Source organism: Chamaea fasciata, unplaced genomic scaffold (genome assembly GCF_029207755.1).
Source record: "Chamaea fasciata isolate MVZ Bird 193981 ecotype frontalis unplaced genomic scaffold, bChaFas1.0.hap1 SCAF_11, whole genome shotgun sequence".
In the NCBI taxonomy this organism is placed as follows: domain Eukaryota; kingdom Metazoa; phylum Chordata; class Aves; order Passeriformes; family Sylviidae; genus Chamaea; species Chamaea fasciata.
The window spans coordinates 24,993,045-25,020,596 of record NW_027094096.1 but is presented as its reverse complement, the minus strand read 5'-3'; the positions used below and the strand labels follow the sequence as shown (position 1 = coordinate 25,020,596).

The following is a 27,552-nucleotide window of genomic DNA, read 5'->3' as shown; positions in this document are numbered from 1 at the left end:
GTACAGCCGCAGCAGTGAGAGCTGCAGTGCTGCAGACAGATTTTGGGCGTTTCACCAGCACTCACGGCTGGGTTATAGCTGGAACCTGCCGAGAATTTTGCTTATCCACGTGTCAGATCAATGCTTCTGCAAGCACAAAATTTTTCTCTCTCGCTAAGAAATCTGCTTCTTTGCATATTAAAAAGGGCATTTGGGAAGTGACATGGTAAATGCAGCATGTGCAGGGGAGGACGGCTCGGATCCAAACAGCACTGGACTGTAATTACTGGGTTGTCTTATGCTAAAAAAAAAAAAAAAAAAGGGATCGCATGTCCAATTCATAATTGTTAATTTGCACAGGCTTTTTCAATGTTTCCCCGGCCAAACCCAGTTTCTCGGTGACGGCGGGGAGCCTCGGCTTCTCCCTCCTGGAGTGTCGGGGCACGAAGGGGAGAACCGCGCTCGCTGAGGACGCGGCACTCGGAGCGCGCAGCAACCTCAAATCCCCTCCACACGCTGCCAAGTTGGGCCGAGAGAACCGAGCCCGTCGCCCGTCGCTCACTGCGGCTCCCTGGGCTCATCACGCCCACCCCGGGCGGGGCGAGGGTGCCCGTCCCTCCTCTGGGCCGTGTCCCGGGCCCGGGCGCCCTCAGCGGGGCGGGCGCGGGGCGGGCTCGGGGGCCGGGCCTGGGCAGCGCGCCCGGAGCCCCGCGGGCGGGCCCGGCTGTGGGGAGGCTCCTTGGGCTGCTCGGGGCTGCTCCTCCGGCCGCCGCTGGCCCGCGGGAGGGACGGCACCCGGCTGGCTCTGAGGGCACCCGGCTGGCGCTGACGGCACCATGGGGCACCCGCGGCCGCGGGGGCCGGAGGTGGGTGAGGGCGGCTGCGGCCGCGGGGCTGCCCCGGAGTGCGCGCCCGGCCCGGGGCGCTGCGCTGACTTGGGCGGAGGGCGTCTGTTTTCATGTGAACGCGCTGCCCGGGCTCTTGGCAGGCTTTGCCGCGGGGAAGTGTTTGTCGGCTGTCGGACACAGTCGGGATGGTTTGCGCCTTTTCCGGGCTCTGAAATGGGTGGGTTTGGGTCGGCTGGGTTGGGAAGCCCGGCGATGTGGTGAACTTCAGTGTCCCCGGCGCTGGTGAAGCCGTGACCCTGCCGCGTCCCTTCCGCACCCGCAGCTTTTGGGTTATGGGAAAACCCTGAGAGTTACTCAACACAACCCGTTCTGCCGAGCTGCCGGCTGGGTTTCTTGCAGCGAAAGCCTTTTCCTCGTGTTGCTGGTGTTCTTTATTTGGCATGATGCTCTCTAAAAATCTTCAGCCCCGAGGTGCCCGCGGTCCGAGCTGGAGCGTGGCTCAAGTCAGTGCAGCTCCATTGACTTTGGAAGCGTTCCCCCGGGCTGACCGGGCTCTCTGCACACAGGAGGACAATGCCCATTGTGTGCCCAGGTCTGCGTGATCCCCGCATCCCTCCTTTCAGTAAATCTGCACGATGCCTCTCCAGTGAGGCTGTCTGCGGGGATGACGCTCTGCTGGTTTGACACCGGTGGGAGATGATAAGCGTGGATGTCACGGCGAGGCCGGTGTGCCCGTGGCTGCTGCTGGGACAGAAGCTCCCTGTTTGCATACAGCGTTGTGTTTCGGGCTGCCTGTGTTTGCAGCTCGAGGGGTGGCAGCTCCCTTTCGAGTGTCTTTAATCGCTCAAGAATTCATGTTTTCCCTCCCGTGCCGTCTCTACCATTCGATAAGCGTGAGCTCATGCCAGAGGCTCGCAGGTAACCAAGGAACTTAATCCCCAACCACCTCATGATGCTCGCAGGAGTGTTAGCCCCGTGATTTGGGTCTTGTGGCCAAATCCTGCCTGGCTTAGCCAAAAGTTGGAAAGCTCTGAGCCTGTGGGCCACCCTTCCTTTGCTGCTTGAGAGCCCTTTTCTCAGGGTCACTGTTACCTGTGATGCTGAGCACTCCCCAGCAATGCTGGGATCCCCGATCCGGGCTCGGGGGATTGCTGCAGAGCACTGGGGTGGGATGGCAGCAGCCCCTGTGCACCTGCCCTGCCCTTGCCTGTGGCTGAAAGAGGCCCTTCCTCCTGTCCCTCTGCCATGAGCCGACACCAAGCCTGTAAAATCGGATTGTTTGCAGTGGGCAAGTGTGTCTGGCCTCCCCCAGGCCTGGGGGTGCAGCCCATGGGTGATGTCCCAGAGTGTCCCCATTGCCCATCTCTGAGCTGGGTTTGCTGCCTGGGGGTTCTGAGTCCTCCTCTGGAGAGGAGGCCTGCCCCAGGTTTGGTCAGAGCTCCCTGTGGGACAAGACCAAGATCCCTCTGAAAAGACCTGTTAATATTTCCAGAGACTGCTGCAGACTGTGCTTCAGCCGACTGAATGAAAGTTTATTGAGATGAACAGCGGTGGAATTTGGTTTTGCCAAGATTTAACTTTACGAAGTAGAGAAGATTGAAGGGTTTCACTTAAGTACTTGTCTGCATTTTTAGGTTTATCTTGATGGATAACATCGTCCTTTTCAGGATTATTGAAAATTAATGCGGAGACTCTGGTCTTACTGGAAAAGACTTAATAAATTCACTTTTCTTGCAGGCCATGATGCTCTTCTTATTTTGAGAGGCTTGAGCTCTTGCCACAAAAAATGCTGTTTTGTTGAGCTCTTGCAGCTGAGAAAGAGTGTGCTGGTGTCAGAATTGCAGCTTCTTTAAACTGCTGAAGATGGTGTTTCCCATGTGTGTAAATGAAATTATAAGTACTAGATAGGTGATCATCGATGGTGAAATTACTCTTTCACAAAGCGGGCTGCAATCTCGTGCCCCTCCTAGAAATTTTATTACTCTTCATAATAACAAAGTGTAAAGGGTTGTGTCATTTTGACATTGTTATTCCTATAATTTAGAAAGTGCTCTTTAGACTGCAGGTATGCCTGTGGTGGAGGAAAGGCATTTTAAGGGAGTGGGTCTTATCTCCAGCAGTGATTTGAGAAATCTCTTACATGATTAAGTTAAAGTTCAGCCAGCTGCACTTGGGTTTTACAGTTATTCCTTCCCTGAAAATGGATTTAAAGCAGTTTATCAAACCTTCAGGGAAAGAAATTTCAGGGGAATGCACTTAAATGCTGGCATTACCACAAGTGTTATTCCCTTGAAATGACATAATAAGGAAGATATCACTTACTAATGTTCATGGAGGCTTCTAGTTTTGTCTTCTCTCTGTCTGTACCCAGTGAACACATCAAAGGAGAAACTCAGTGTCTGAAATTGCTGGAGTTTTGCAGGAAGCCATCGTGCTCTGTGAGGAGCAGCACCTTTCTGATGCCTTTGCTGCAAACAGGTGGTTCCTTAATTTCATGTTGGAACAGCTATTTTACAGCAAGTTTTTTTTAAAAAAAAAAAGCTTTAGTGAGAATCAGCGTTGGCCAGTGGCCCTGAATCTGTGTTTAACAGAGCTGAAGAAGCAATTTGATTTTCTTCTGGAGTGTCTGATGTCAGTGAGCACCTGGTCTTGGCTAAGGGTGAGGAAGGAGGAGGGCGAGAGCAAACCTTTACATGCCTTTTCCTCCCATTGTCTGACTGGCAATTATTTGATGATGTGTTTTTAACTTGCTCTCACATGCCCTGTACCCTGCAAACTCCTGCAGCGACTGAGATTTGGTCATAGTCATTTTGCCTGACAGGAGTTGTGACAGTGTCTTTTTTTCTTTCTTTTCACAAAACCTTGGCCAACCTTTTTTTTTTTTTTTTGGTTCTTTTTGCCAAAATAAGAGCTTTTGCAGCCCATATTTAGGTGCTGCTTGCCATGCTTTTCATGCCCTCGGAGAGGTGGGATGTGTGTGCAGCTTGTGTTCAGTCTGGCTTCTTTGCACCCACCTATGCAGGGCCAGACCTCAGCTCTGCTGAGCTGCGGGATTGAGCTAGATATATAGCGTCAGTTCAATTTTTTGGTTGTTTTACCTATATTAAAAAGTTTTTAATAGATATTTAGCCAGGTGCACCTGCCCTGTCCCTCACTTCCATGGGCTTGAGACCGTCTGAAACATGTACATACCAGCTCTGCATGTGCAGACACCCTGGAAGGCAGAAAGTTGTGGAGGGAATGATGAAAAAAGCTCCATTTACCAGGTTTTATTTACAAAATATTTGCCATGTTGCTCCCTCACCTGCTTGGCACAGGGCAGTCATGGTCCTTGCGATGGGACACTCACCCTTTCCCTGACTCTAAGCAGGGGGAGGACAAACAGGAGTGAAATGTGGATTCGAAGATCATGAATTTTGTATTTATATATATTTTTGCCTTTGGGATTCAGAGTTTTCCCTGTTTCCATGCAGCAGCAGTGGGAGGTACCGCCGGGGGCATCGTGTGCCGTCGTTGCTGCCCCGAGCACTTCGCACATCCCTCGCTCCCCGTGCCCACGCGCCGTGGTGGCATTTAGTGATTTCTGGATCCTTCGAGCAGATAAACACCAAAACCTGGGGGTTTACATAACAAAGTGGGAGTGGGGCTCGTGTCTGTCAGACAGCTCCGGCCCCCAGCCACCCATCTGCCGGTGTGGGGAGAGGGGGAAAAGCCGTCTGGTGGCTGCTGCTCCCACACTGGGGAGCTGGGACCCCAAAGGAGCTGGGATGGCACCAAGCAGAGAGGGAGCCACACACCCCACAAGGGAGACCAGTTTTGCCTCAGAGAACTGGAACTTCTATTTAAAAAACAGTTGTGGCTCGCACAAGTCTAAATAGGTGCAGGTCAGGGAAATCTTGCTGAAAAAGGGTCAGGAGAGGGGGATAGAGCAAGTGCCAGAGGATCTGCTGCCATTCCTGCAGCAAGCGTAGGATCAGCTCAGTAAGGGTGACAGCCTGCCCAGGGTTCATTGCCTAAACGGGATGTGGGGCTTTAAGATCGAGGTAATTACCTGGGATAGTCTTACTGGGCTGCCATGTGCTTGCTTGGATGCCAGCAGAACCTGGCTGAGAGTGCGGCTGGGTGGGAATGAACCCCGGCACACAGTGTGTGAAGCCGGTGTTGGCTGCATGTGGTGTTTGCACCTTTGTGCTCTTTGGTTTTCTGCAATTTCTTTGCCCTTAAATCTTCCCTTTTGCTCTCTGGGGACGCAGAGTGGACCACATCGAGCCCCATCAAACAGCTCCAGCAGGATTTGACAGCAAAGTACCCAGTTTGCATTAGTTACCTTAGTGTCATTACATTGTCCCTTCCTCCTCTATCCCATTTTCTGTGGCAGAGGAGGAATAGATAAAATAAGTGATCTTCTGCCCTAAGGAGCTCACTGTTTATGGAGAAAGGCTTTAATAAAAGGGGAGGTGTAATAAAAAAGGTGGATAGTGATGGGGTGCGCATTTTGCAGAAGAGAAAAGAGCACCCCTCCACTGGCCACCCATGGAAAGCCTCTGGGAGAGGAGTTGCAGGGCTGAGGATGAGAAACCTCATCACTATTGGCAGGTTTACTTGACAGAAGGAGACTTTTCTGTCTGTGTGGGTGAGTCCTGTGCACACTATACTGACAGCAGCAAATATTCAGAATATTCATGGTATTGAGATCTGTTTTCCTGGCTTACACCTGCTGGTGAAGAAGGAATTAAACTGCATTTCCTGGATTGCATTTTTCAGGTCAGGCTGTGAGCGGGCCTGATTCCTGTCTTCCATTTTTCTTTGTTCCAGTGCAGTGAGCCCTCGTGTGCAGCCTTCAGACGAGGGCTCTCTTTTGGGACAAATAAGATAAGCCTACTGAAAAACACCTGGTGCTTCCCTGGGCTCTCCCAGGACTGGCAGCAAGATCCCAGTGAGCTTGGGGGCACTTTACATCTTCTTCCCCAAGGCTGGGGAAGGTGGTCCAGGCACAGAGGGTCTTCTCTTCTCGGGGACAAGCGTTCCAGAGCGCAGAGACAAAAGGCAGTGCCAGGCAGACAATGTCCCACAGAGCAGAGCTCTGACAGCCTCTGTCCCAGCCTGTGCAAGTGGCTGATTCAGAGCCAGTTGCAGTTTCTGGTTGTCTGGCCGCGCAAGAACTTGCTTCTCTTTCCCCTCCAGGATCTGCCGGTGCCGTGTCCTGGGGCTCTCCCTTGCCACTGGCACTGACTCATTGCTGAGCCACTTCCTAGAAACTTCTCCCATTTTACCAGCTGGACTTCTCGCAGGATTTTTTAAATCAGAAATACTCATTTCTTCTTCCTGCTTGTCTCTGTCCCACCCAGAAAACACCCGCGGGTGAGCTCAGTGCTCACTGCATTACACTGGGTCAGATGAACCTTGCAGGCTTCTCTCACCATCAGCTGGGCTGACTCCTGCTTGAGGCCTCCAGGAAGCTCTTGGGCAGGGGGCGAAAATAAACCAGCAAGAGTAATTAATGGCACCTTTCCAATGCTTTCAGTAGCCTGAGGTGTTGTGGCCATGGCAGGAGCTCGTAACTGCACCCCACTACCTGGCTAAAGCCAACCCTGCTGTTGGGGCTTTTCTTTATGTACAGAGTAAGTGTTCTTACTCCCAACCAGCTTTGAATGTGACACACAGGAGGTGAAACAATTGGATGGTTTGTACTTGAATTTTCTCTTTCCATTGAAGTAAGATGCAGTTACATGATGCAGCTGACTTCACATGAAGAACACAAATCTGCCTTATTTGTGGTTCTCTTGGGTGCACTGGGAAGCACTCGTGGCTGCTGGGGTCTTCTAGGGCACTCAGCTGTCCTCTCTCAGTCACAGCTGAAGGGCTGCTGAAACAATTTGGAGAGCAGGCCGTGCATCATAGTCTTTTCAGAAAGAAGTACTTTGTTTTCTCATTTCTCGTTTGCTATTTATGTAGTCCCCGTGAGATGTTCTGAAGTATATTTTTCCATGACTGAGGTTTCCTGCAAATTGATCTTTTTTTCTGTGTCTGTGTCCCACCCAGTGTTAAATCTTACCAAGAAAGAACAGTAGATGACTCATGGTGGCTTTGAAATCTCTGTGGTTAGACCTGATCCTGCAGAGTTTTGGCAGCAGTTATGGCAAGTGAGCCATTTTGTTCACCAGGAGAAAGAACTGGCAAGATGGGAACTGCTGTCTGAGCCTGTTTAGCCGTTTTTACCTCTCTCCCAAAACTATTGCGTTTCTTCCTGCCAAACAGCTTTTGTTGTACATGTAAAAAACTCTCTGCAAACACTTTTCTGGGCAGTGTTGCTCCAGAAGGTCATGGTAGTTTGAAGGAAAAATAGTCTTTCATTTTTGCCTCATCATGTGCTGAGGTCTGGAGGGTTAAGCTTGTAAGTCATAATATTAATGCTCTGCTTTCCTCTAGGAATTTGTGGGGAAAATACTGTAAAGGAGTTTCAACAAAAGGAGGATGAACTGCAGGGTGTCTGCCTTGCCCAGACTCCCGTGTTGGTTTTATGGTGCTGGAGGTCTGGAGATGTGAGTGGGACAGAGGAGAGAGGAGGCACCTGAGGCTCAGTTTGAGATCTGAGATGAGCATCATCTTTCCCTGCCTGCCATCAGCGGGCTCCTGTGCAGGCTTGATCGAGGCATTGTTTTTCCCCTTTAGGAAAGTAGTTAAAAAAATTTGTCCACGGCATCTATTTTGTTCTGAGCAAGCTGTCAGTATTGTCAGTGCGTGTAAATGAGCTATTTTGCATAAATTTGCAGGTGTTTAGTTGTATTTAAGAAAGAAACATAAGGGAGCTATTCTGTTTCTGTAGGTTACTGCTTCATAACAGACAATTTCTTATTGAATTTGCCTGGATTTGATCTCAGTCTGAAACCTCAGCCATCATTCCAGAATTATTTGAAAAATCAGAATCCAGTTACTGTAATTACTTACTCATCCTTAATTCTGACTATGAATCACACACTTCAAGGTATAGAAGAATTAACTTTTCACTAACTTTTCACCTGTGTGCTAGGTGCTGTTATGTTACCATGTAGGTTGTCCGTGGGAGAGGCTGGTGTGCAGAGCCACCTTGAGCTCTCTGCAAACTCTTGGGGACAGCATCACCTCTGCCCTCTGAGCTTGGGGTAACAATTCTCTTCCAGTTACCTCTGGGACTTCCCCTAGCCAACTGTTTTCATCTTGTAAACATTCGCAAATACTTTTTTAGCTGGCCGCGGAGAAGGAAAATGTGGTTTTTGTGAGACCTTGGTGTTATCCTAAATCCACAGATGAAGCTGCTGTTCAGGAACTGCTTGGAGATTTCTGAGTGTGAAAGGGAGGCTGAGGTCTGGTGTCTGCCCGTGTCGGTGCTGGCTGTGCTGAGGAAAAGCAGCTCTCCTTGGAAACGTGGATCAGGAGCAGACATGCATCCTCCTGTTGTCACCTCTGGCACCTGCTGTTGCTGGTTTTTTGGGAATGATGCCTGATTTTACGACAGCCTTTTAGTGCTGCGTGTCCCAGCTCAACAGTGGGAGCTGCAGTCACTGAGTGCTGCAGCTTTAAGAGTAGACTGGAAAATTACTGAAGTCAAATGAGGACAGAGACATGAAATTCTTGTGGAGCTTATCAGCCAGAATGCATCAAACGCGTTTAAAAGCACTGCTAAATAAAACATTAAAAATCACTAGGGAGCTTCAGTTTGGAAAGGTGCTGAACCCAGGTTTGCAGGCAGGAGCACAGGAGCGTTTTGGGGTGATCAGGGTGGCTGCAGCACATCATGGGGCTTTGCACTTGTGGCTCCAGCCTGTCCTGCCCTGGGCAGGGAACAGTGGGTGGCACTGCTCTCAGGGTGGTGCAGGGTCCTGTTTGGGATGGGGAAGGAGCGGGATTCTGGCTGAGGAGCGGAGAGAGGAGCTGGGACATACCCTTGCTGGGACATACCCTTGCTGGGCCAGCCTGGTGACCCCAAGGTGCCACAGTTCCTCTCACACCCATTAACCAGAGGTCATGCCGTGCTTTGGGTTACCAAAGTACACTCCTGGCACAGTGTGTGCACCGTCAGCAAACGCGTGGCAGAGGTTAATGTTCAGTGTGAGCAGTCACAGGGTTGGTTCACACTGCCAGGAAGGATCAGCGTGGGATGGCACCCGGCAAACACCTGGCACTGCATGTGGGTCCCAGCCCTGCGCCCTGCCCTTGGAGCTGCCTCTGGGAGGGAGAAAAGCATCAGTAAAACTGTGGTGGTGGTCACCCTGCAGTGGTTGTCCTCGAAGCTGGTGGGGTCATGGGGAAGCCACCCTGGGAGATGAGCCTGTGCCTTGTGCTCCCCAGGCAGGGGAGGGAGTTGGGCTCGGCTGCTCACATGGGAACATTGGAGTTCTGCACTGTAGTGGGGACTGCACTAACAGTAGTACTGTTAAGTGGGAGGGTCGCTTTCCTCCTCCATCATGGCCCTCTGCTCCTGCCAACTGTTTGGTTTTTTTAAATGGAAATTATTTGAAAAGTTCCATGAAGGCAAACAAACTCCCAAAAGCCAAGACAATGGAAACAGCATTTTATTGAAGTGTTAATATTTTAGTTAAACTATTAGTAAAAATGCACAGGCTCAATCTGCTGCTCCTTGTTGCTGTGATACCCGCAGGAATTTCTCATTTCTTTGAGCAGGTCGCATAAAGGGTCAACCAAATCACCTCCCTGTGCTTTCGCATGGACAAAAGTAGGAGGAGGAAGAAAAGTCATGTTCCCACTTAATGGGAACAGTTCAATCAGCAGCAAGGTGGCAGCAGGAACAGGGCATTGACCTCCTGACACATACGTGTGCTCTTTGCTGTGATCTAGAGCTGCAACCAGGAGCCAGTGCCCGTGCGGGGCACAGTGCTGGGCTGAGATCCTGTTGCAGTTGCCGAATCTCTCCCGAGCACAGGCTGCAGTGCTTTCCCTGGAATTAGCTTGGCTGGTAGGAGATACGTGAAGATCTGTGTTTGCCTTTATCAGCTGCCACCTAACCCCACTGTGGGAAGGAGGGAGGGAGGGATGGAGGTGGTGGGCTGCCCGCCAGCGTGCCCGCTTGTCTCCGAGCCACTGGAATTCCCTGCGGAAATGTGACTTGGCAGGTGGCAGCTGCTGGGGCAGACGTGGCTCTGGGAGATACCAGAATAGTTTGAGTGATGTACAGGACACCAGGCCTGTAGATAGATATCTATACATTTGGGTCACAGAAATACGTGCTGTATTTGTGTGATGTGTTCAGCTCTAGATAAGAGCTGCAGCTGTGTGTATCATCCTGTGAGCACCGTGGTGGTCCCTGTTATCACTGATCCTGATGGAGATAGCCACTCTAAGAGTCCTGTGCGTTAAGCTATCGCTTTGGCCAACTCCTCGCTTTTAGGATTTTATATAAAGCTTTTGTGAGCTCTGTCCTGGGCCAAACTCTGTGTGTCTGTCAGCACCCAGAAGTGCTGCGTGCTTTGGCCTTCCTGCTGTTTGCTCTTTGCTGCAGGCAGTTTTCCAATCCCCTCTTTTCCATCAGCCCAGGACTCTGTTGACCGCTCTGTTGCGTTTCGGTTGTGTGGTTTGGGGATGCTGAGATGGAACCTATCCCCAAGGTGCTGTCACTTGGTTCCCTTTGCCTGCCTGCAGCTATAGTGCTGGTGGGTCTCTGGAGATGAGTAAGCCGGTTCCAGAGGCTCTGAGCGTCGCTTGTCCTGTTTTTCAGGGGCGTTATGTGCTCCTGGGTTTAGGGCTGCAGGGTGCGAGCCACGGACCACATCAGGGAGCGGAGGGCTGGCAGTGATCCCTGCCGGATGCACGGCCCGAGGTGCGAGTGCTGTGCTTCAACACTCTTGTCTATGCCTGAGGAATCCCAAACGATGTGATGAATCAGTATGTGTAGGGCCAGCCTTAATCACCAATAAATACCTAACGATCGGCTTCCCGGGGAGGCTGCGCTTCCTGCAGCAGCCCGGGGAGCAGGGATGCTGCTGCCGGGCCGGGGCACTGAGCAGCCGGTCCATCAGCATGAGATCAGCAGCCGCTGCCCATCCGAGGGTGTTTGCGTTTCCCCTCGACTGCTCTGTGGGGCAAACGGAACGAGTCGTTGGGAGGTGCCCGTCGCCGGGGCCGGCCCGGCTGTGGGGACGGAGCTGCGCGGAGGGGCTTTGCGGCTGAAGCCGCGGCTCAGTCACCAGTGCCTCACCTCCTCCTTTGCCCTGACCTGCCTGGCTTTTCCGTGGCCTTTCCTCTGGCAGAAGTGCCGTGGGGTGGATGCTGCAGAGGCCTGTCCAGGGGCCGAGGGGGCTCTGCCCGGTGTGGATAGGGCAGCAGGGACTTCCAAAGGTGAACCTGTTATTTCCAGGCCATCCCAGGCTTGAAGCGTCTCGTGGCCTGTTGCAGACAGGCTGTGTGGATTCCTGTGACTTTGCTCTTCCTGCGGGCAGGCTGGTGGCCTGGCAATACGCCTCACATGGCGGGGACTGGAAATCAGTAATGCAGAGCCAGGGAACTGTGCTGCAGGAAGCTCTAATTGGTTTCTGCTTTTGGAGGTATTGCTGTTAAATGTGGGCACTTGGTAGGGATAATTGTTTTGGAAACAGTATTTTAAAATATTTTTGTTTCATCGGGGTTGGGCTAAAGATAACCAAATGAAGTCGGGATGATGTTTCAACGTGTCTACTGTTGATCTGGATTTTTATTTCCGTTCTCCAGCTCCAGATCTTTCCAGGATACGAGCAATGCTTTGGTTCTTATTCAAGGGCTGGTTTGTGTGTTTTGAAAAACAAACCCTAATCCTTTTGCACTGCCCCTGCAGTATGAGCATCCAGAAGGGCAGATTTTCAGGAGGCGTCTGCATTTGCTGTTGCTGGCTGCTGGCTCCTCTGGCTGAGTGTTTTCCATGTACTGAAGAACAGGGTTAAGGCATTGCTGAGAATTTTTCAATCCTTTTCTCTTTTAGTTTCATAGCTAGGAAATGTAACGTTACCTACAAGTGCCCAGGGTTTCTGATTAAATATCGTGGGAAAGATAAAATCAATGTGTGTCTGTTTTGCTTTGTGTGAGTATGGGGATTTTTCCTGGGCTGGAAAAGCAGGATGCTCTTTGCAGGTGCTGTCAGGGATCCTGAGCACAGAGGACACTTCCAAACTGTGGTGGAGGGCTGAACCCTGCCCAGGGCTGTGGTAGGAAGGTGTGCCAGGGCATAAATCTGGGGTGCTGCCAAGCCCAGCTTCTCCTGGGGGAGGCAAACAACTCCTCAGAAATGGCTCGTACCAGATGAGGATATTTCTTCAAGACAGAGTGGTCCAAAGCTGATTTTAGGTTAAAATGAGATGAATTAGGAAATATTTATACGCAAAAGATTCATCACCACCAGACAGCAAAAAGCTGTTGAAGGCATCGTGCATGGGAACTCCTTGGCATTTCATTTGGGCTCTTGGTGCCCCTATTGCAGCCAGGCTCTTGGCAGCAGCCGGAGGAGAGAGAGAGAATTCATGGCTCTGATTCTTTGGGCTTTGGTTTGTTTGTTTGTTTTCTGTTAAATAACCCCATCTCACTGCCCTGTTTTTGGCCTGAGCCTGTCTGTTCTGCTCCAGGCAGCCTGGGAGGTTGTTGTGTGTCCCACCATGGGCTCTGCTGCCTGCAGGAGAAAACCAAGTATGGGAACAGGGGTCACTTGTCACAGCCCTTGCCAAAAGGTCACTGTACTGGGAGAGATGTCATGAGAACAGGAATGAGATAATTTTCAGGGATTATAGTGTTTGTCACCATAGGGATAAGAGTTGATACAGAGCATCGAACCCTGGGAGGCATTAGCTGGAAATGTCTGGTTTTCCTGGATGTATTTTCTCTTCTTTGCTCCCCTCTTTTTCCAAATGAAGTTTTTCTGGGTTTCATAGCTTTGTGTGCTGCTTTTCAGCATCGGGACCTCATTAAGGAGCTGTGATTGTCTGAGCTTGTTTCAGATCTGCCACTAAACTTAGGCTGACCAAGTTTTAGGGAGTCTGTGCTATTACCAGCCGCATACATTTTCACATCAGGACGTCAGTGTCTTCAAAGCACAGAACTGTTCATGAATATTTACAGAAATATGTATTTTCTGCCTTCCAGTTTCCATGCCTTTAAAGCTGTGCTTTTGTTGTCCTGTACAAAAAGTAGAAAAGGATTTTCTTTAATGAAGGCTGAGATGGTCATATGATCCCTGAAGTAATAACTTGGGGTTAAAGCATAACCAAAATGGCAAATAGCAAGTAGTTATTGGGCTTGCAAAGTTGCAGGATGGAGCTGCAGGTTTGCAACGGATTCAGAAGGGCTGAAGGATTCATATAGTTAATTTCTATTTTTTTAGTCATTGTCCCTGCAGTTGAAATCTTGGCAGGTTCTTGGTGCAGTTACTATTTTCAGTATGTATTTTACTAGTTCCAGGGGTTTGGGGCCTGTGTGCTGTGGGGACAGCCTGGGACAGGAGGCAGAGAGCTTGAGTTGTGCTTCAAGAGGAAGTAAGTAGTATGAGAATTGGGTTGGCCAAAGGCAATGTCAGCAGTCTTTATGGGGTTTGTACTACGTGTTTTTACCTCTTTCAGTGTTTAATCATCACCTTTTTTCCTCGTCTGTTCATTCTTCCCAATGTTTTCTTTTACTACTGAGTCTTTGATTGTGTTTTCCTTCTTGCTCCTTTTGCCCAGGCAGACTTTGAGCCGGATAAAGCCAGAGCAGCTCCTTCCCTCTGTTCAAACACAGGTTCCCTCTGTTCAAACACGGCCCCTGGATGCCCTGGCAGAAGGTTTGGGGTGTGGGTGCTGGGGTGCAACTGTTCCTCTGCCTCCCTCAGCCCTGGGTCTCTGCAAACCCCTCCTCAGGCAGTGCCATGCCTTTGCCATTAGATAGGGCTTTCTCCCTAGTCTCTGCTTTAAACCAGCAGTTAAACTGAAAGAGAGTAGATTTAGATTAGATGTTGGGAGCAAATCCTTGCCTTTGAGGGTGCTGAGGCATTGGTTGGCCAGAGAAGCTGTGGATGCCCTATCCCTGGAAATGTTCAAGGCTAGGATGGACAGGGCTTGGAGCAGCCTGGGATAATGGAAGGTGTCCCTGTCAGTGGCCAGAGGTTAGAACTGGGTGATCTTTAAGGTCCTTTCCAACCTAAACCATTTTGTTTAGATGCTCACCCAGAGCATTTCTCCCTTGTCCACCCTGCTCACAGCAACCTTCCGCAGGGTTGCAGTCTGCTGTCACGTTCCTCTGCCTTCTCTCAGTATTGACACTGTTCTCACAGGTCAAATGCCTTAGGTCTGAGTCTTCCTGTGCTCTGCACCATCTCTTCCTTCCTGGCTCACAGGCAATAGTCCTGTTTGTGCATCTTGGCACAGGTTTTGCCTTTGTTCGGATTGCCGGCTCTTGACTCAGTCAGACCCCGATTTTTCTCTTTCGCTTGTTTGGATTTTTTCTTTTAAAAAGCCTGCTGCTTGTTTTGAATGGCAACAGCTGAATACTGAAATGCAGCACTTATTTCTCAGAAGTTTCATCCTATTATTTGCGTTATTATTATTATTATTATTATCCTGTGATTTGCTGGTATCGCTTGAGTTCAATATCAGAGGTTTGTAAGTCCCTTCTGTAGTCCGTCAACAGTGTGAGCAGTGAGTGGCGCTGGATAGACAGGGTCTGCCTGGTTTGTGGTAAAATCCTGGATATCCCTGAGTGGTGCCTGTTTGCACCCAGCCGGTTGCAGATTAACCCAGGCATTCCTCAGCTTGCCCATGGGAATGCAGAGTGTCCGCATGGAAACTCTGCCCAAGAGCTTAAATGGCTCTTATGGAGCAGAGCCCTGGCAAGCAATCTGGCAAAGCTTTCAGAGGGATGTGGTATGTCCTGTCTTTCCAGCTGCCCCCAGTGCCATTCTCCCTGCCCAGGGCTGTGCCCTGTGTCCTCTGGCTCTGCAGCAGCCAGCTGTGACAGGGAGTGTGGCCACTGCCCGCGTTTGTGGCGCTGCTGACAGGGCCATGGGCAAGTCACATTTTCCTTCTCAACCTCAAAATTTGGCTTAATGTCGATGGGGGGAATCTTGCTGCTGGGACTGACTCAGGTCTGTCTGAATTTGGACCCTGCCTTATAGCAGGGTATATTTTTATTTGTCTGTGCCAACTGTGAAAACAGCTTTAGCTTTAAAAAAAAAAAATCCTGAGTTATGGAGCCCTGCTGTGGTCCCTTGCAAATAATCATTGCATACACTGGTTAATTGTTTATCCATTAACCAACTGTGTCAATTAGTGTGACAAAGAGCCCCAGCTGTACCTGGCACCATGGGGAGGAAAGGAGGAGGAGGAGGGAGGATGAGCATCATCTCTCCCTGTTGGCTCCCCTCTGTTGCTCTTCCTCCAGCCCTGCTGATGTGGTATTTGTCTGCTGGTTTCCTTCAAGTGTAATTGTGTTTGGGCTTGTGTTCTCTTTGACCATGGAAAACTTCTTTTGGAAAGGACATTAAGTTTCCACGAAGTAAAAGCATCTTCTGATGGAGAAAAAAACCCAAATTCTGTTTGGTTTCTAAATGTGAATGCAGACAGAAATACAAAGCAAGATGCTGCTTTATTTGCAGCTAGAAATACACAAAAAAATTCTTTGCATGAAGTGCAAAGAATAAATAGGATTTAATGTATGTATACATACATAAATAGGATTTAATGTATGTATGTATTGGTGCAGAGTGAGGCTCTGGGTGCCCTCCTGCCATCCCCGGGGTTATTTGGGAAAGCCTGGTAGCATGGCCTCCCCTGGGAATGCTGTTTATGTTTGCCTGCTTTACCGGGAGAAAATCAAACATGCAAAGCCAGTCTATATCAGGTGGAATGACTTCACTCCAAACAAATGAAAATGTACCTTGTGCTCGCTGAATAATTGAAATCCCCTGCAATACGTTGTTAGAATAGAAAAAGTGTAAAGCTTCCAAGAGGGAGAACTGGCTTTCCATGAAGTGGTGACAAGGGAGGTGTGGGGCAGTGCCAGCGCCAAATTCCTGCTGCAGAGAGGCTGCACGGGCTGGGTAGGGTAACATCAGTGGGGTGAGACCAGTTTGATAATTGAAACAAAATTAATTATCGTAATAATTGAAAGGGGAATAACACTGATGGGAACAAGTGTTGCATAATACAGTAATCGCTCACCACCCCCTGACCAGCGCCCCAGCAGCAGTTGGCACCCCCCAGCCAATTCACCCAGCTGATATCCTGGGAATGGTGTCCTGGGGAATGGGATATCCCTTTGGCCAGTTTGGGTCAGCTGTCCTGGCCACGCTGTCCCACAGCTTTTTGTGCACCTCCTCATTGTCAGAGCATTGGAAACTGGGAATTGAATCAGGGGAAGCAGAACTTAGCAACAACTCAAACATCAGTGTGTTATCAACATTCTTCTAGTCCTAAATCCAAAACACAACACTGTACCAGCTAATAATAAATTTAACTCTGTCCCAGCTGAAACCAGGACATTGCCCCAAAGTTCAGTGTATAAGTGGGAAAGGAGTTACCCACATGTGTGTTTATTTTTTAATTATTCAGCAGATCTCGAAGTGATTGGGGGGCCCAGTGATCCCCTGGTCTGGTCCTGAAGCCTCATGTACCCTGGTGGCTTTCCCTGCCACTGGTAGAAGGTGACAGAGTCACCCAGGCCCTCAGAGCCCTCTCTCTGAAGATGAAGCTGTTGGTTCTACATTTACTTTGGTATAAAAGAAGAGATTGACCCAGTTTTTCTTGATTCAAATCTGTGTGCAAATGGATTTTTTTTTTTTCTGGAGGCAGCTGCTTGTAGCATGTTTTTGGGCATACATGATATCAGCCTTATGTAGTAATGAAATAATGGACTTGTTTCAAGAGGAAACAATAATAAAGAATGTTCTTTCAAAAGCAGCTAAACACATGATTTATTAAAATGTTAAATTATTTCCAAGTTACAGCATACCCAGTTCTTATTGTGGAGCTCACTCAAGAATAATTGCACAGTGTTCTTTGTAGAATTTCACATCAGAAATGTCCCACTTTTTTGGAAAAATCATTCTTTAACACAATGTAAGAGCTTCCACAAGTATAAATGAGCATTCTTGTATTGGCTGCTGTAAAATGTTGCCAATTTGTCCCATCCATATTCTTTCAGTGTAGCTGTCGAGCTGTGACATTTATTGCAGAGCAGGACAAAGATTGAAGGGGCTCTTTATCATCATCAGGGAGATGCCCAGGAGCTGGAGCCTGGCTGTGTGCAAGGACCAGCAGCCACCTCCACAGCCCCGTGGTTAGATGCAGAGCCTGGAGAAGGAGGAGAAGGAAGAGGGTTTGCAAATACTCATGAGCAGGGAAGGCTTGTGCTAGTGTCAGTGACCATGCCTCATATATTGATTTACTCTTGTTTCCTTATTTTTTTTTTTCTTCTTCCTTCCCCATTTTGCTCGTGACTCAGGCTCCTGGAATGGATGGGTGGGAATATGGGTGGGAAGTGCTGTAGTCACCACTGCCCAAACACTTCTGAGTGCTGCTGCCTGAGGGCCCTGTACAGGCAGCAGCCTTTTCCCTGGCTGTGTCCCATCACAAAGGGACAGTGGGCTGGTCCCCTGCAGCCACCTGGGATATTGGAGGGGTGAGCACAGAAAATGTGAGGTCCACCTTGTTGATCCCAGGCTTTCTGGGGCCATCAGGATGCTCCTGGCCCTGGAGAGGAACCTTTAGAGCTGTGACTTTTGAGCCTGCTGAGAGGATGGAGCCGTGGGAGAGCACAAGGCACACAGACACCACAGGCAGTTGTGTAAGGTGCATAGAAATAGAGGAAATCTTAATAATACTGGGAGTTTCCATCACTACTTCATTCAAAGGAAGAACATGTAGCAAAGACTCCTACTGATTTTCTGAGCAAGCTTTTCCTCCATCCAGCCTGACCTGGGAAATTCAGCGCCGGGTGAATTAAGTCTGGGATTGGGCCAGGCAATGCTATGGTCTGTAGCTTTGAGACTGAACATTTGGCACTGGGTGTGTAGGATGGGGATAGCTGGGGCGAATATGGGTAAAGGGATGGAAGGAAGAGGTGTCCATGCATGGCCAGTGGTTTCCTTCAGCCCCGTGTTGCAGAGAAGGTGGTGACAGCTCTGCCCCGTCTCTCCGCAGCGCCCCGCGGCTCCTGAGCGCAGGCCCCTGAGATGTCTCTGAGAGCAGAAAGCCATGCAGCCACATCCACGCTGAAGAAGCTCGCTGCAGACATGAGCAACATCATCGAGAGCCTGGACACCAGGGAGCTCCATGTGGAGGGGGAGGAGGTGGACTCGGAGGTGCTCACTGACCCCAAAGGCACGGGTGAGTTGACGCCCGTGGGTTCTCATCCCACGTCCTGCCTGGGTTTAACAATCTGTTGGCACATAGGCTACAGCCTCGGGGGTTTTGCCAAGCCCAGCACTGACCCTGATTTAGAACCAGAAGTCTCTTAATACCTGAGCTTCTCAAGCCCTTCTGTGTAACCTCGTCTTTGAGCTCTCTTTAATAAAAATTGCTGTCTTTTGCTGGAATTAATGCTGCTGCATCAATGCTCCCTCCCATGTTAAAGCATTGCTGTCTGCTGGCTTTCACGCCCTCGTGGATTGTTACAAGGCCGTTGAGCTAACAGTTTTGTGGGGTTTGTGGTCCTTGCAGTGTGCATTCCCTTCTCTGCCATCTACCACACCCGTGGGTTCAAGGAGCCGGGCGCGCAGACGTACCTCACGGGATGCCCTGTCCGAGTGCGTGTGTTGGAAGTTGAACGCTTCACTTCCACTAAGAAGGTCAGAACTTCCAGAGATTTCCTTTGATTTCTGTAGAACTGTGTTTAAAGTGCTGTTTGTGCTTGCTTGTTTGTGGACTGAGGAAGCAGCAGTGCCTGTGTCTCAGAAAACGCTTAGGAGAGAAGGTTCTCTGTCTATTTATAAAATCTAATAAAGCGGAACAAGAAATCATGAGATGCAATAATCCTTAAGTAAAGTTGAATAAAGGCTCTTCAGATGAGCAGCTGCAGGAAAATGGCTTATTTCAAAACTTGCATCCCATGTGGTGATGTTCTCCCCTGCAGGTACCAAGCCCCAATGTTTACACCATCGAGCTGACCCATGGAGAGTTCGTCTGGCACGTGAAGAGGAAGTTCAAGCACTTCCAGGAGTTTCACAGGGAGCTGCTGAGGTACAAAGCCTTTGTGCGCATCCCTATCCCCACCAGGAGGTGAGTGTGCATCCCTGTGGATTTTGGGAGATGGTGGACGGTGGGCTTTGGGAGATATGATCTTCTAACTTTTAATATCTTATCTTTTTGGCTTCTCTGGTCCCACTTGCTTTGCTGTAAGGAGAAGAGGGCAGAAGAATTCAGTCTCCATGAATATTTAGCAGCTATAATAAAAATATTTAATCTGTGTGTTTAGCAGCCGTAATCTAAGTGATGCAAACATCTCTCTGCTGACGCAGAAAGCATTGTCTCATGGGTCATCAACTTTTGAGCTGGATTTGCCTTGAACTTGGTGAAGGGCTATGATAATGCTAATGGAAATTGCTGGAGCTTTGTGGCTTTCTGACAGCGTGGGCAGGATGTGGGAGGTGTGAGGGTCCCTGGCCAGGCTGGCCTTGGTGCTTGGGATGGCTGGAAATACAAGAGAAAAGGGAAAAAAAGTGGAAGGAGAAGTGGTTTAAGTTATTAAGAGCCTCCTGATATAGACAAATGTTGAGATATGATAGGAAAGGTAAAATTACAAGGGCTTAAGAGCTGGAGGAACATAATGCTATAAAAACAGGGTGTAGGCTCCCTTTACTTACAAGGGAAAATTGTGGCTGTCAGAAATCAAATTCTGATATTTCTGTGTTGTATTTTTGTGTGTGAGCCAGTTGGAGCACACTGACTGCTTAAATGAATCCACAGTCTTCTTTTCTGGTTTATTTTTTGGCTGTCCTGCCTGCACGTCATTTTTTAAGATTTTAGATAGAAAAAACAAAGGCATTGCAGCAGAGGGGTTACATATCGAGGCACACAGACACTTGCAGCACTGAGACTTGATGCTGGGGTGTGTTTTTCCTTCCAGTCACACAGTGAGAAGACAATCCATCAAAAGGGGAGAGCAGAGGCAGATGCCGAGTCTGCCGCACACCGCGGAGAGCACGGTGCGGGAGGAGCACTTCTCCAGCAGGAGGGTAAGTGCCCACCTCAGTCTGGGGGCCAGAGGGATGCTCTGAGGTGCAGAGAAGCCTGGCAGGTTGCCTGCAAAGCCACGCACTTGTTTGTTATCATTCCAGTAGTTTGCTTGACAAAGTTTGGCTGTGACAAGTCCAGCTTTAATGCCACATTCTCTGCTGCGCGATGATGAAGATGCCGCTCCTGGGGTTCATGTGGGCAAAGCTTTCCTGTGCAGTTGAGGAACCACCGTGAGGCTGGGAGTGGTGGTTCCCCTCCTCCCACCCGCTCTGATTTAAAGATAGACAAGGCACTTTGCAGAGTCAGTTTGTGTGATGGAGGCAGCCCCGTGGCCATCAAAATCTGAGAGATTTCAGTGCTGTCCCCCTCTGAAAGAGGAGATGACAGTCAGGCTATTGATGCTGAAGTGGGTAATTTTAGCCCAGGCACACGTGTTTTGTGTAACTTCATCAGATGTTAACAGATGGGCCCTTCCTTGGAGAGGGTGGATGTCTTCCTACCTCTTCATTGCAGCTTTGCTGCTTGCAAGTCAAAAACCCCATGTTTGTTCAGGCTGTGCTTATCGTTCTCTTTCTGCCGCTCCCTCCCTCCCTGGGCTTTGTGCCACTGGAACTTCAGGACCCAAAGGATTAAAGGATTGTGTCTTGTGGCTGTGCCATGCAGAAACCCTGCTGTTCACAGTTTCTCTGATGTGTGGGACGTTTGAGGAGAAAGATGTGGGTTTAAAAGAGGAAGAAAACTGTTTTATAGATGCTTTTTATTTTTTTAGCTCGTGTTTCTTTTCAGTTTGCTTTGTGTCCTGTAGTACTCTGCCCAGTCTCCCAGACCCAGTTTAATTTTTTCTTTTCCCTTTTACCATGAGGATGGTGAGAGATTACTTCTCCCTTAATGGTTTCTTCCCTTCTTCCCTCCTGGCTGGGGAGGACAGGCCCAGCCACTGCTGTCTCTGTGTCCTTGGGACAGGACAGCACGGTCCCTGTGTCCCTCACCCCACGAACCTTTTGTTTTGGTTAAACAGGCTCTCTCAGTTGCCTCTGAGCCTGTTTTCTCACAAAGCTGATTCCTGTGAGTCAGGAACAATGGGGACTGATTTGGTATTTAAAATTGTTCTGAAACTTTAGCTTAGCCACGAAAGTTGACCTTGAAAGTCATTGAAAGTCACCCTGTCATGGAACAGGTCTGCTGGTGGAAGGTACAAACACAGCACGGCTGTAAACTACTGTTTACAGCAGCCAGCAACCTATGACCAAACTGTTTATGATGCTGAGCTATGATATCCTGTGAGCACATAATAATGGCTTTATTTATCCACTCAAACTGAAAAGTGGGTCTGATTTCTTGATTGCTTCGTAATGCAGTTGGATTACAGGAATTTTCAAGAAAAAAACCCACATCCTATCTAAAGTTTCAACATTTTAATTGTAGAAACAGCTGGAGGACTACTTGACAAATATCCTGAAAATGCCAATGTACAGGAACTACCATGGAACAGTAAGTAGAAATTAGTTTGCTAATTGTCTAAAGAATATTCACTTTACAAATGCTGAATTCATGGGAAGAAGACATACAGCTTCTGCAAGGAGCATTAAACAGCTGTTCTGTGAGCATTTTGGCTTAGCTGATTTCTCTAACACAGATGTAGTATGATTAAAACCAAAGGAATGACTCAGTGTTAGAGGTTGCTGGTATAACACAGTGATAACCTCCTCAAGCTAGTTCAGTCCAGACAGCTGGTTGTAGATGTATGATATAGTGAGATTCTGTTTAATTCTGCAGACTGTTTAAGATGAAATGTTAAGGCTTTAAATACTTAAAAAATTGGAATCCAAGCCGTATTTGTAATTGCTTCTTCAGTCTGGGCTTTGTGTGTGGTTCTGGGTGCAGATTTGTCTCTGGTTTCTATTCCGTGGACATCAGTGATGTTGAGTTTGTGTGTGTGGGATACTCAGAGAGGTGAATGAGTATCCTATCAGTTCCAAAGGGAGATGGTAGTTGGCTTGTTTCCCCAAGTCAGTATTCTTTGAAAGGAGGAGAGATGTCAAACCCAGCATCAGGCCTATTTTAAGTAAAAATATGTCTTTTGAAATTTATCCTCGAATGTTTCTTCAGAAGTCCTCACCTGTCAGCTGCAGCTGTGACATCTCTTGGGGATGGTAATTTATTTCCCCTTTTTTTGGCTGCATAATGACTGTGTTACTTCATCTTTTGTATTACCAGCAAAATCTGATGCACGCACTGAGTAGCTGCCGAGTTTAGTGGCATTTCTGAGCACAGAGTGATAACTGGGAACACCTAGTTTTCAAACAAGCCAAAAATACAGACTGAACTTTGGGTTTCTCTAGCAGCCAGTTCGCTTCCACTTTTGCTGTTGCTAGATATTTTCCTATTTTGCAGGATTTCCGTTGTGTGGAGATGTTGGTCAGCTCACAGCTGGATGCTGTGTATAAAAACTTAAAAACTGTGCGTGCTGTCTTGCAGAGCTCAGTGTTGAGCACTGCTTGTTCCATGGGACAAAGTGCCCACTGGGGTTGGCCATTGTGCTCTGGATGGCAAAAAATCTTCAGGCTGAGGCTGAGGAAGCTGCATTCCCTAGAGTGCTTCTTTAAGGGACCGGCTGTGGGGCTTAATTCCGATGCAGTGAAGAGCTGTGTTAGTCTGCACGTGGAAAAGAGTCATCTTTTGTTCTAGAAGCAAGACTGGGATAACTTGGCAATTTTGATCAGTAGCATATGCAGAGCGGGGGAGAGTTATTTTACAGTGTGGATCCATCTTGTCACTTTAGGCAGGCGTTGCCTTTTTCAAATATTTTGGAACATTTCTGCTCCTATGAGAATGTGAGTGATGCTTTGGCCAGGCTGTGGTTTGAGACCGGCGGCCCTGCCTTCCTGGGCAGCTGTGGGGTGCTCCCTCCTGGGCTGAATCGCCCTTCTGTCCCCAGCCCCCGGAGCCAGATGTCCCTTTTGCACATAAATTCTCAGTTTATTGTTGGCTTTCACTGGATTTGGCCACAGAGAAGTGTTCGGGGAGGACTTTGCTGCCCGTGGTGGTGGCACGGGTCCTGCAGGCGATGCTGGAAGAAAGCACAGGGAAGGAAGTGCTTCCTTTAAAACAACACCCAAACAACCCCCACCATTCTCACACAGCGCTAAAGTGAAGATTTCTGGCACTTTCCCTGGAACTGTATTTGTCCTCCTGAGAACAAAATGAGGGCTTTGCTCTTCCTGTGGTTGAGAAGTCTTTTGCCCGGATGCTGACAAATGCTGTAACTTGGAGCACATTTGGACTTCTTTGTGTTCCTCTCATCAAATCCATGCTCTGAGGGCTTTTTTAAAATCAGGAACTCTGTTAAATCAGGCATGGAGTTTTAAAAGCAAGCTGAGACCTGTCTGGAGTGTAACCCTTGCTCATTGTGAAGAGCCTGCTTGGGTCAGTGGCATGTCTGAGGAGATGTTTTTTACATCTGAGCTGCACAATTTAATGAATTTGCTTTTTTACTTCTTTTCTTTTGCGTTTGTGGTCAATTCATTATTTGCTGGTGAGAGCAAACTACTTTATATACCGTCTGGAGGATGTGCCATGCATTGAGACTGTTGAGTCTGCAAGTCAAGCTTGTGGTTTTGCAGACCTGAAGTCTCTGGTTGGGTTAAGGATCAGGTCCACAGTGACTACGTGGCATTGTAGAGGTTGCACATCATCTAGCTTTCTACATTCAATAATTCTTTTAATTATTTGATTTATATGATTAAATCTCATGTTGTCTTCTTCTTTCCAAAGCCTTTTTATAGTACTTTTGGGCTGAAGTGTTCCAAGACAATTACCGTTAAAATGAATGTTGTGGGAATCTCAGTGTGTTAACTGTTCACATTTTTTTTCCCCTGAAAATTGGAAATTGGAGGAAAATAGCCTCAAAATGTTGAGGCTTAATTGGATTCTGTATAAAAATTTTAGTAATTGGACCTTTGTATTATTTTTGTGAAAGCTCCCATACTTAAAAGATGCCCAAGCAAAATGAAAAATAAGATTTGATTGGAGTGTGTGTATGTGTGTAATGGTTTGCATGGACTTTAGAGAGAGTAAAAACCTCATCTTAAGTGAAAGCAACACAACTGAGAACTGCTGTGAAGTGAGAGAGGCCACTGGTTTGTCTCTGATACAGCACTTGGATCTGCAGACCTTTGTGGAGGTCCCCAGCCAAACCATCAGTATTTCTAGCTATTGCACTTGAAATGCAGCACATTTAGGTTGTTTTTTTTTTTTAATTTTATTTTGTATTAGAATTTTTTTTTGTAAGAAATTGTGCTGAACAATATCATTCTGAAGAGTGTGTAATGCTAGTGCCATGTTATTGCTAGTGACCAGTGCTAATCAGCTTTTGATGCATTTCTGAACCCACTAAACAAAGAACAAGAGTCAAAATGAAAAAATAGCATAGAGAAGCTGAACCCATGCTGAAATGCAGATGCTCTATGAAATTTTTCCTTATATAAATCATGCATGCTCCGCATTGCTGGCAGGACAAGATGGTTTGAACACCTTGCAGCTGGTTCTCCACCTTCCATAGCCTGTCCTCCTGCCGCCCATCACTCCCATCTGCCTTTTTTTTTTTTTTTTCTTTTCATTTCATTGCCACAACAATGTCATTTAAGCTGCATTCTCCAGGCCCATATCTCATACCAAAACCATCCTGCCGCAGGTCACTCTGAAACCAGAGCAGGATGCCAGAGCCCAGGGAGGCAGCTGGGCAGCGCAGGAATTCCGATGTGACGGAGATGAAAGCTCCTGCCTGCCTCTCCCAGCCTCTCTGTGAATGATGAGCACCTCAGATGAGGCACTGTGACAGTAAAAATAGCTAATTGTAACAATAAATCGTTCCATCAGATGTTTTGCACTACACTGGGGAATTTTCCTTCTAACTGCAGGAATTTATTTAAGGGTTTTTTTCTTACAAACCAACACTTGATCAGTTTGTCGGATGGGCTCCTGTCATGGCTGTTCCAGAGACTGCTTGGCTGAAGAGGAGGTTCCTGTGCTGCCAGACAATCTTTCTCTTTTATGTAGTGGTAGTTCTGTTTCTGCAAGTAATTTTTCCTCTTGGTTTTCCTTTTTGCTTCTTTGAGGACAATTATTTCTCTGCATGCAGTGCTCCTCAAATTCCTGCCAGCTTTCTGGTTCCAGCCAGCATTTTCAAAGGGTTTTGACATTATATGCTTTTTGTGTGTGTGTGCCCACTGTGAGAGAGATGTCTGGATTTCTGATTTGTCTGATAGGAAATGCCATGAAGAAGTTAAAATGGGATCCAGACAAAGAACTGGCCTGACAATTTGCTTGGGACCTATGATAAGGGCTTGTAGGCTCCACTGGATTTTTCCAGGTGCTTCCCACCCTGCTCTGAGTGTCACTGCAGAAACAGCTGAAACACTGGTTGTCACACTTGGTCCTTTTCCAGAACACTTAGGGAGAACAGAGAGGGCAAGATGGTTGGTAAAATAGCATGGGATGACTTATTCTAGCCACTTTCTGAAAACCGGCTGAAACCACCCTAAAATCAAAGCCTCAGAATTACCTCAGCTGAGTAGAGGTTACTTTATGTCCTTGAGATACTCAGATGAAAGCTACAGTGTCTTTTGTTCTTCTCTATGGCCTGGGCTGATATGAGAAGTTTGGGGAGGTCCCAGGAGCAGCTGAGCATGAGGAGATGGAAGGATCTTCGGTCCTACTGCTGTTTTCTGGGAAAAAAATTATGGTATTGGGAAGGGAGCTTGTGCTGACCTCATCATAATGGCAAGATGGACTTTGACCCCAATTTTACTGATACTTTTTGGTGTCTGAAAGTCTTTTTGAGACTTAGAGGTCCACCCATGTAATTCCTGTGCAAAATTGGATTTTGCTGATGAGGGCCCTGAGGCTGGTTTGCCAAAGGGAGATGACAGTGGCCCTTTCCTTGAGAAGAGAAAGCTTTTCCTTGGCGTTGCTGTGGGTATGGGTGAGCATATCCTGAAGGTGGTACTGAGGCTGCCTCCTGTCCCATCTGCGATCAGGAGCACGGGCTGAGCCCTGGACTGCAGCCCCAGCAGGGTTCATTGCCAAAATGTGCTGTTAGAGGTTCCCTCTGGCTCGCTTCCTGGCCAAAGGGACAGTGACACCTGCCCTCACCCTGCCCTGAGCACCTTTCTGCGCTTGGACAGCTTGCTGTGGCAATAAATTAGAAGTGTCTGGGTGCAGACAAGGCTCTGCTGTGCAAGGCGACTCCTTCACAGGGCCCTGCCTGCCCCAGCCCTGTCCTGCACAGGACACCCTGGGAGAATGTTTCTCCCTGCTGAAGGGGCCCAGGGCTAATATCCAGCAGACTGCCAGGAATGTCCTGCAGTGCCAAGAAAAGCCTGCTTGGTCGAAATTGCCCAGTGTTCTATTTTTAGAGGTAAATGTAATCGTGCTGAGCTTTCTCACCGGCTTTGCTCGCTGTTATGTTCCCTGCAATCCCTGCTGAAGCAGGAGGAGCCATGAAGAGGCAGGGGATTGACTTGGATCCTTGACTTGGGGGTTTGAATTTGCTCTTCTTCTGCCCCACTGTGGTTTTCCTGTGGATTTTCGGTTCCTGGAACCAGATGGGCAGTGATGTGTGTCCAGCACTGACCTGCTGCAGTGGCCTTGGAGGATGCTCATGGGTTCTGGGGCTGAACCCTCCTGTGGTGTCTCCGTGGGGTAGGGGGCTTAAAAGGTGCTCCCAGCTCTGGACATGTGTCCTCATTTCCTTTCCAGTCTTTCTGTGAGGGTCCCTGGAGGGAGGAGAGAATTCAGGCATCCAGCCACCCTGAACAGTGTCAAACCTGAGTCCTTGTTTCAGCCAAAGATCCAGGAGGGAGAATACCAGGGAGTCCATGTGATACATTTGAGTTTAATTGTCCTGAAATGTGTTCTCCAAAGTACATCTAAAATAAACCAACAGAAAACTCATCCAAAATACTTTCCTTGGTCTTCTTGAAGATGCCTAAGTGATGGTGGGTGACATCTGCTCAGGGTGTTTTGTTGGTCTTTATGGCAAGTCACTTTGATGAAGCAAAAAAAAAAAATTGTGGATTTCAGGGTTATAAAGTGGGGGAATCTCTTTTTCTTTCCCAGATGGAGTTTGTTGCAGTAAGCCAGCTGTCATTCATCCACGACCTGGGACCGAAGGGCATGTGAGTTGTGAGCTGTGTCTTTGTGAGTTATGATGCACTAAGAGCATGGCTTTCTACATAAATACTATTAAAATGAATAGCTTTCCTTTCTCAGCACTGACTGACTGGGGAATATTTTGCCACCTAGATATGAAAAATTATTACTGTTCAGGCAGAAATGCTACAATTTGGGGAAGTGTTTTTGAGATTTGAGAGTACGCTGCTTTGAGGGAAAGCTCTTATGGGCTTTCCACCTTTCCCTCCCTGTTGAGCCACTTAATTTTCTGCTTCCTGTGCTATAAGCTGGGATTCTGTGCTTCTTAAAACGCCGTTATTTTCTTCTGGGGGCGAGGGGAGTATTTTTGCCCTTCATCCAGCCCTCAGGGCACAGCACAGAGGCTGCTTGGG

The 27,552-nt window shown here is 48.3% G+C and overlaps 1 protein-coding gene across 2 annotated transcripts in view; it reads left to right on the top strand.

The window, feature by feature from the left end:
• The first annotated feature begins 709 nt into the window (after nucleotides 1–709).
• The window catches only part of PLD1 (phospholipase D1), a 61,119-nt gene continuing 34,276 nt past the window's right edge, over nucleotides 710–27,552 (top strand). For both annotated transcript variants that reach the window (XM_066193733.1, XM_066193732.1), the window contains exons 1-7: nucleotides 710–845; nucleotides 17,954–18,139; nucleotides 18,473–18,600; nucleotides 18,885–19,030; nucleotides 19,878–19,986; nucleotides 21,413–21,478; nucleotides 27,107–27,165. In XM_066193733.1, the coding sequence (XP_066049830.1) occupies nucleotides 17,986–18,139; nucleotides 18,473–18,600; nucleotides 18,885–19,030; nucleotides 19,878–19,986; nucleotides 21,413–21,478; nucleotides 27,107–27,165 (662 nt within the window). In that variant the 5' untranslated portion in view covers nucleotides 710–845; nucleotides 17,954–17,985. The remainder of the gene's footprint in view (nucleotides 846–17,953; nucleotides 18,140–18,472; nucleotides 18,601–18,884; nucleotides 19,031–19,877; nucleotides 19,987–21,412; nucleotides 21,479–27,106; nucleotides 27,166–27,552) is intronic.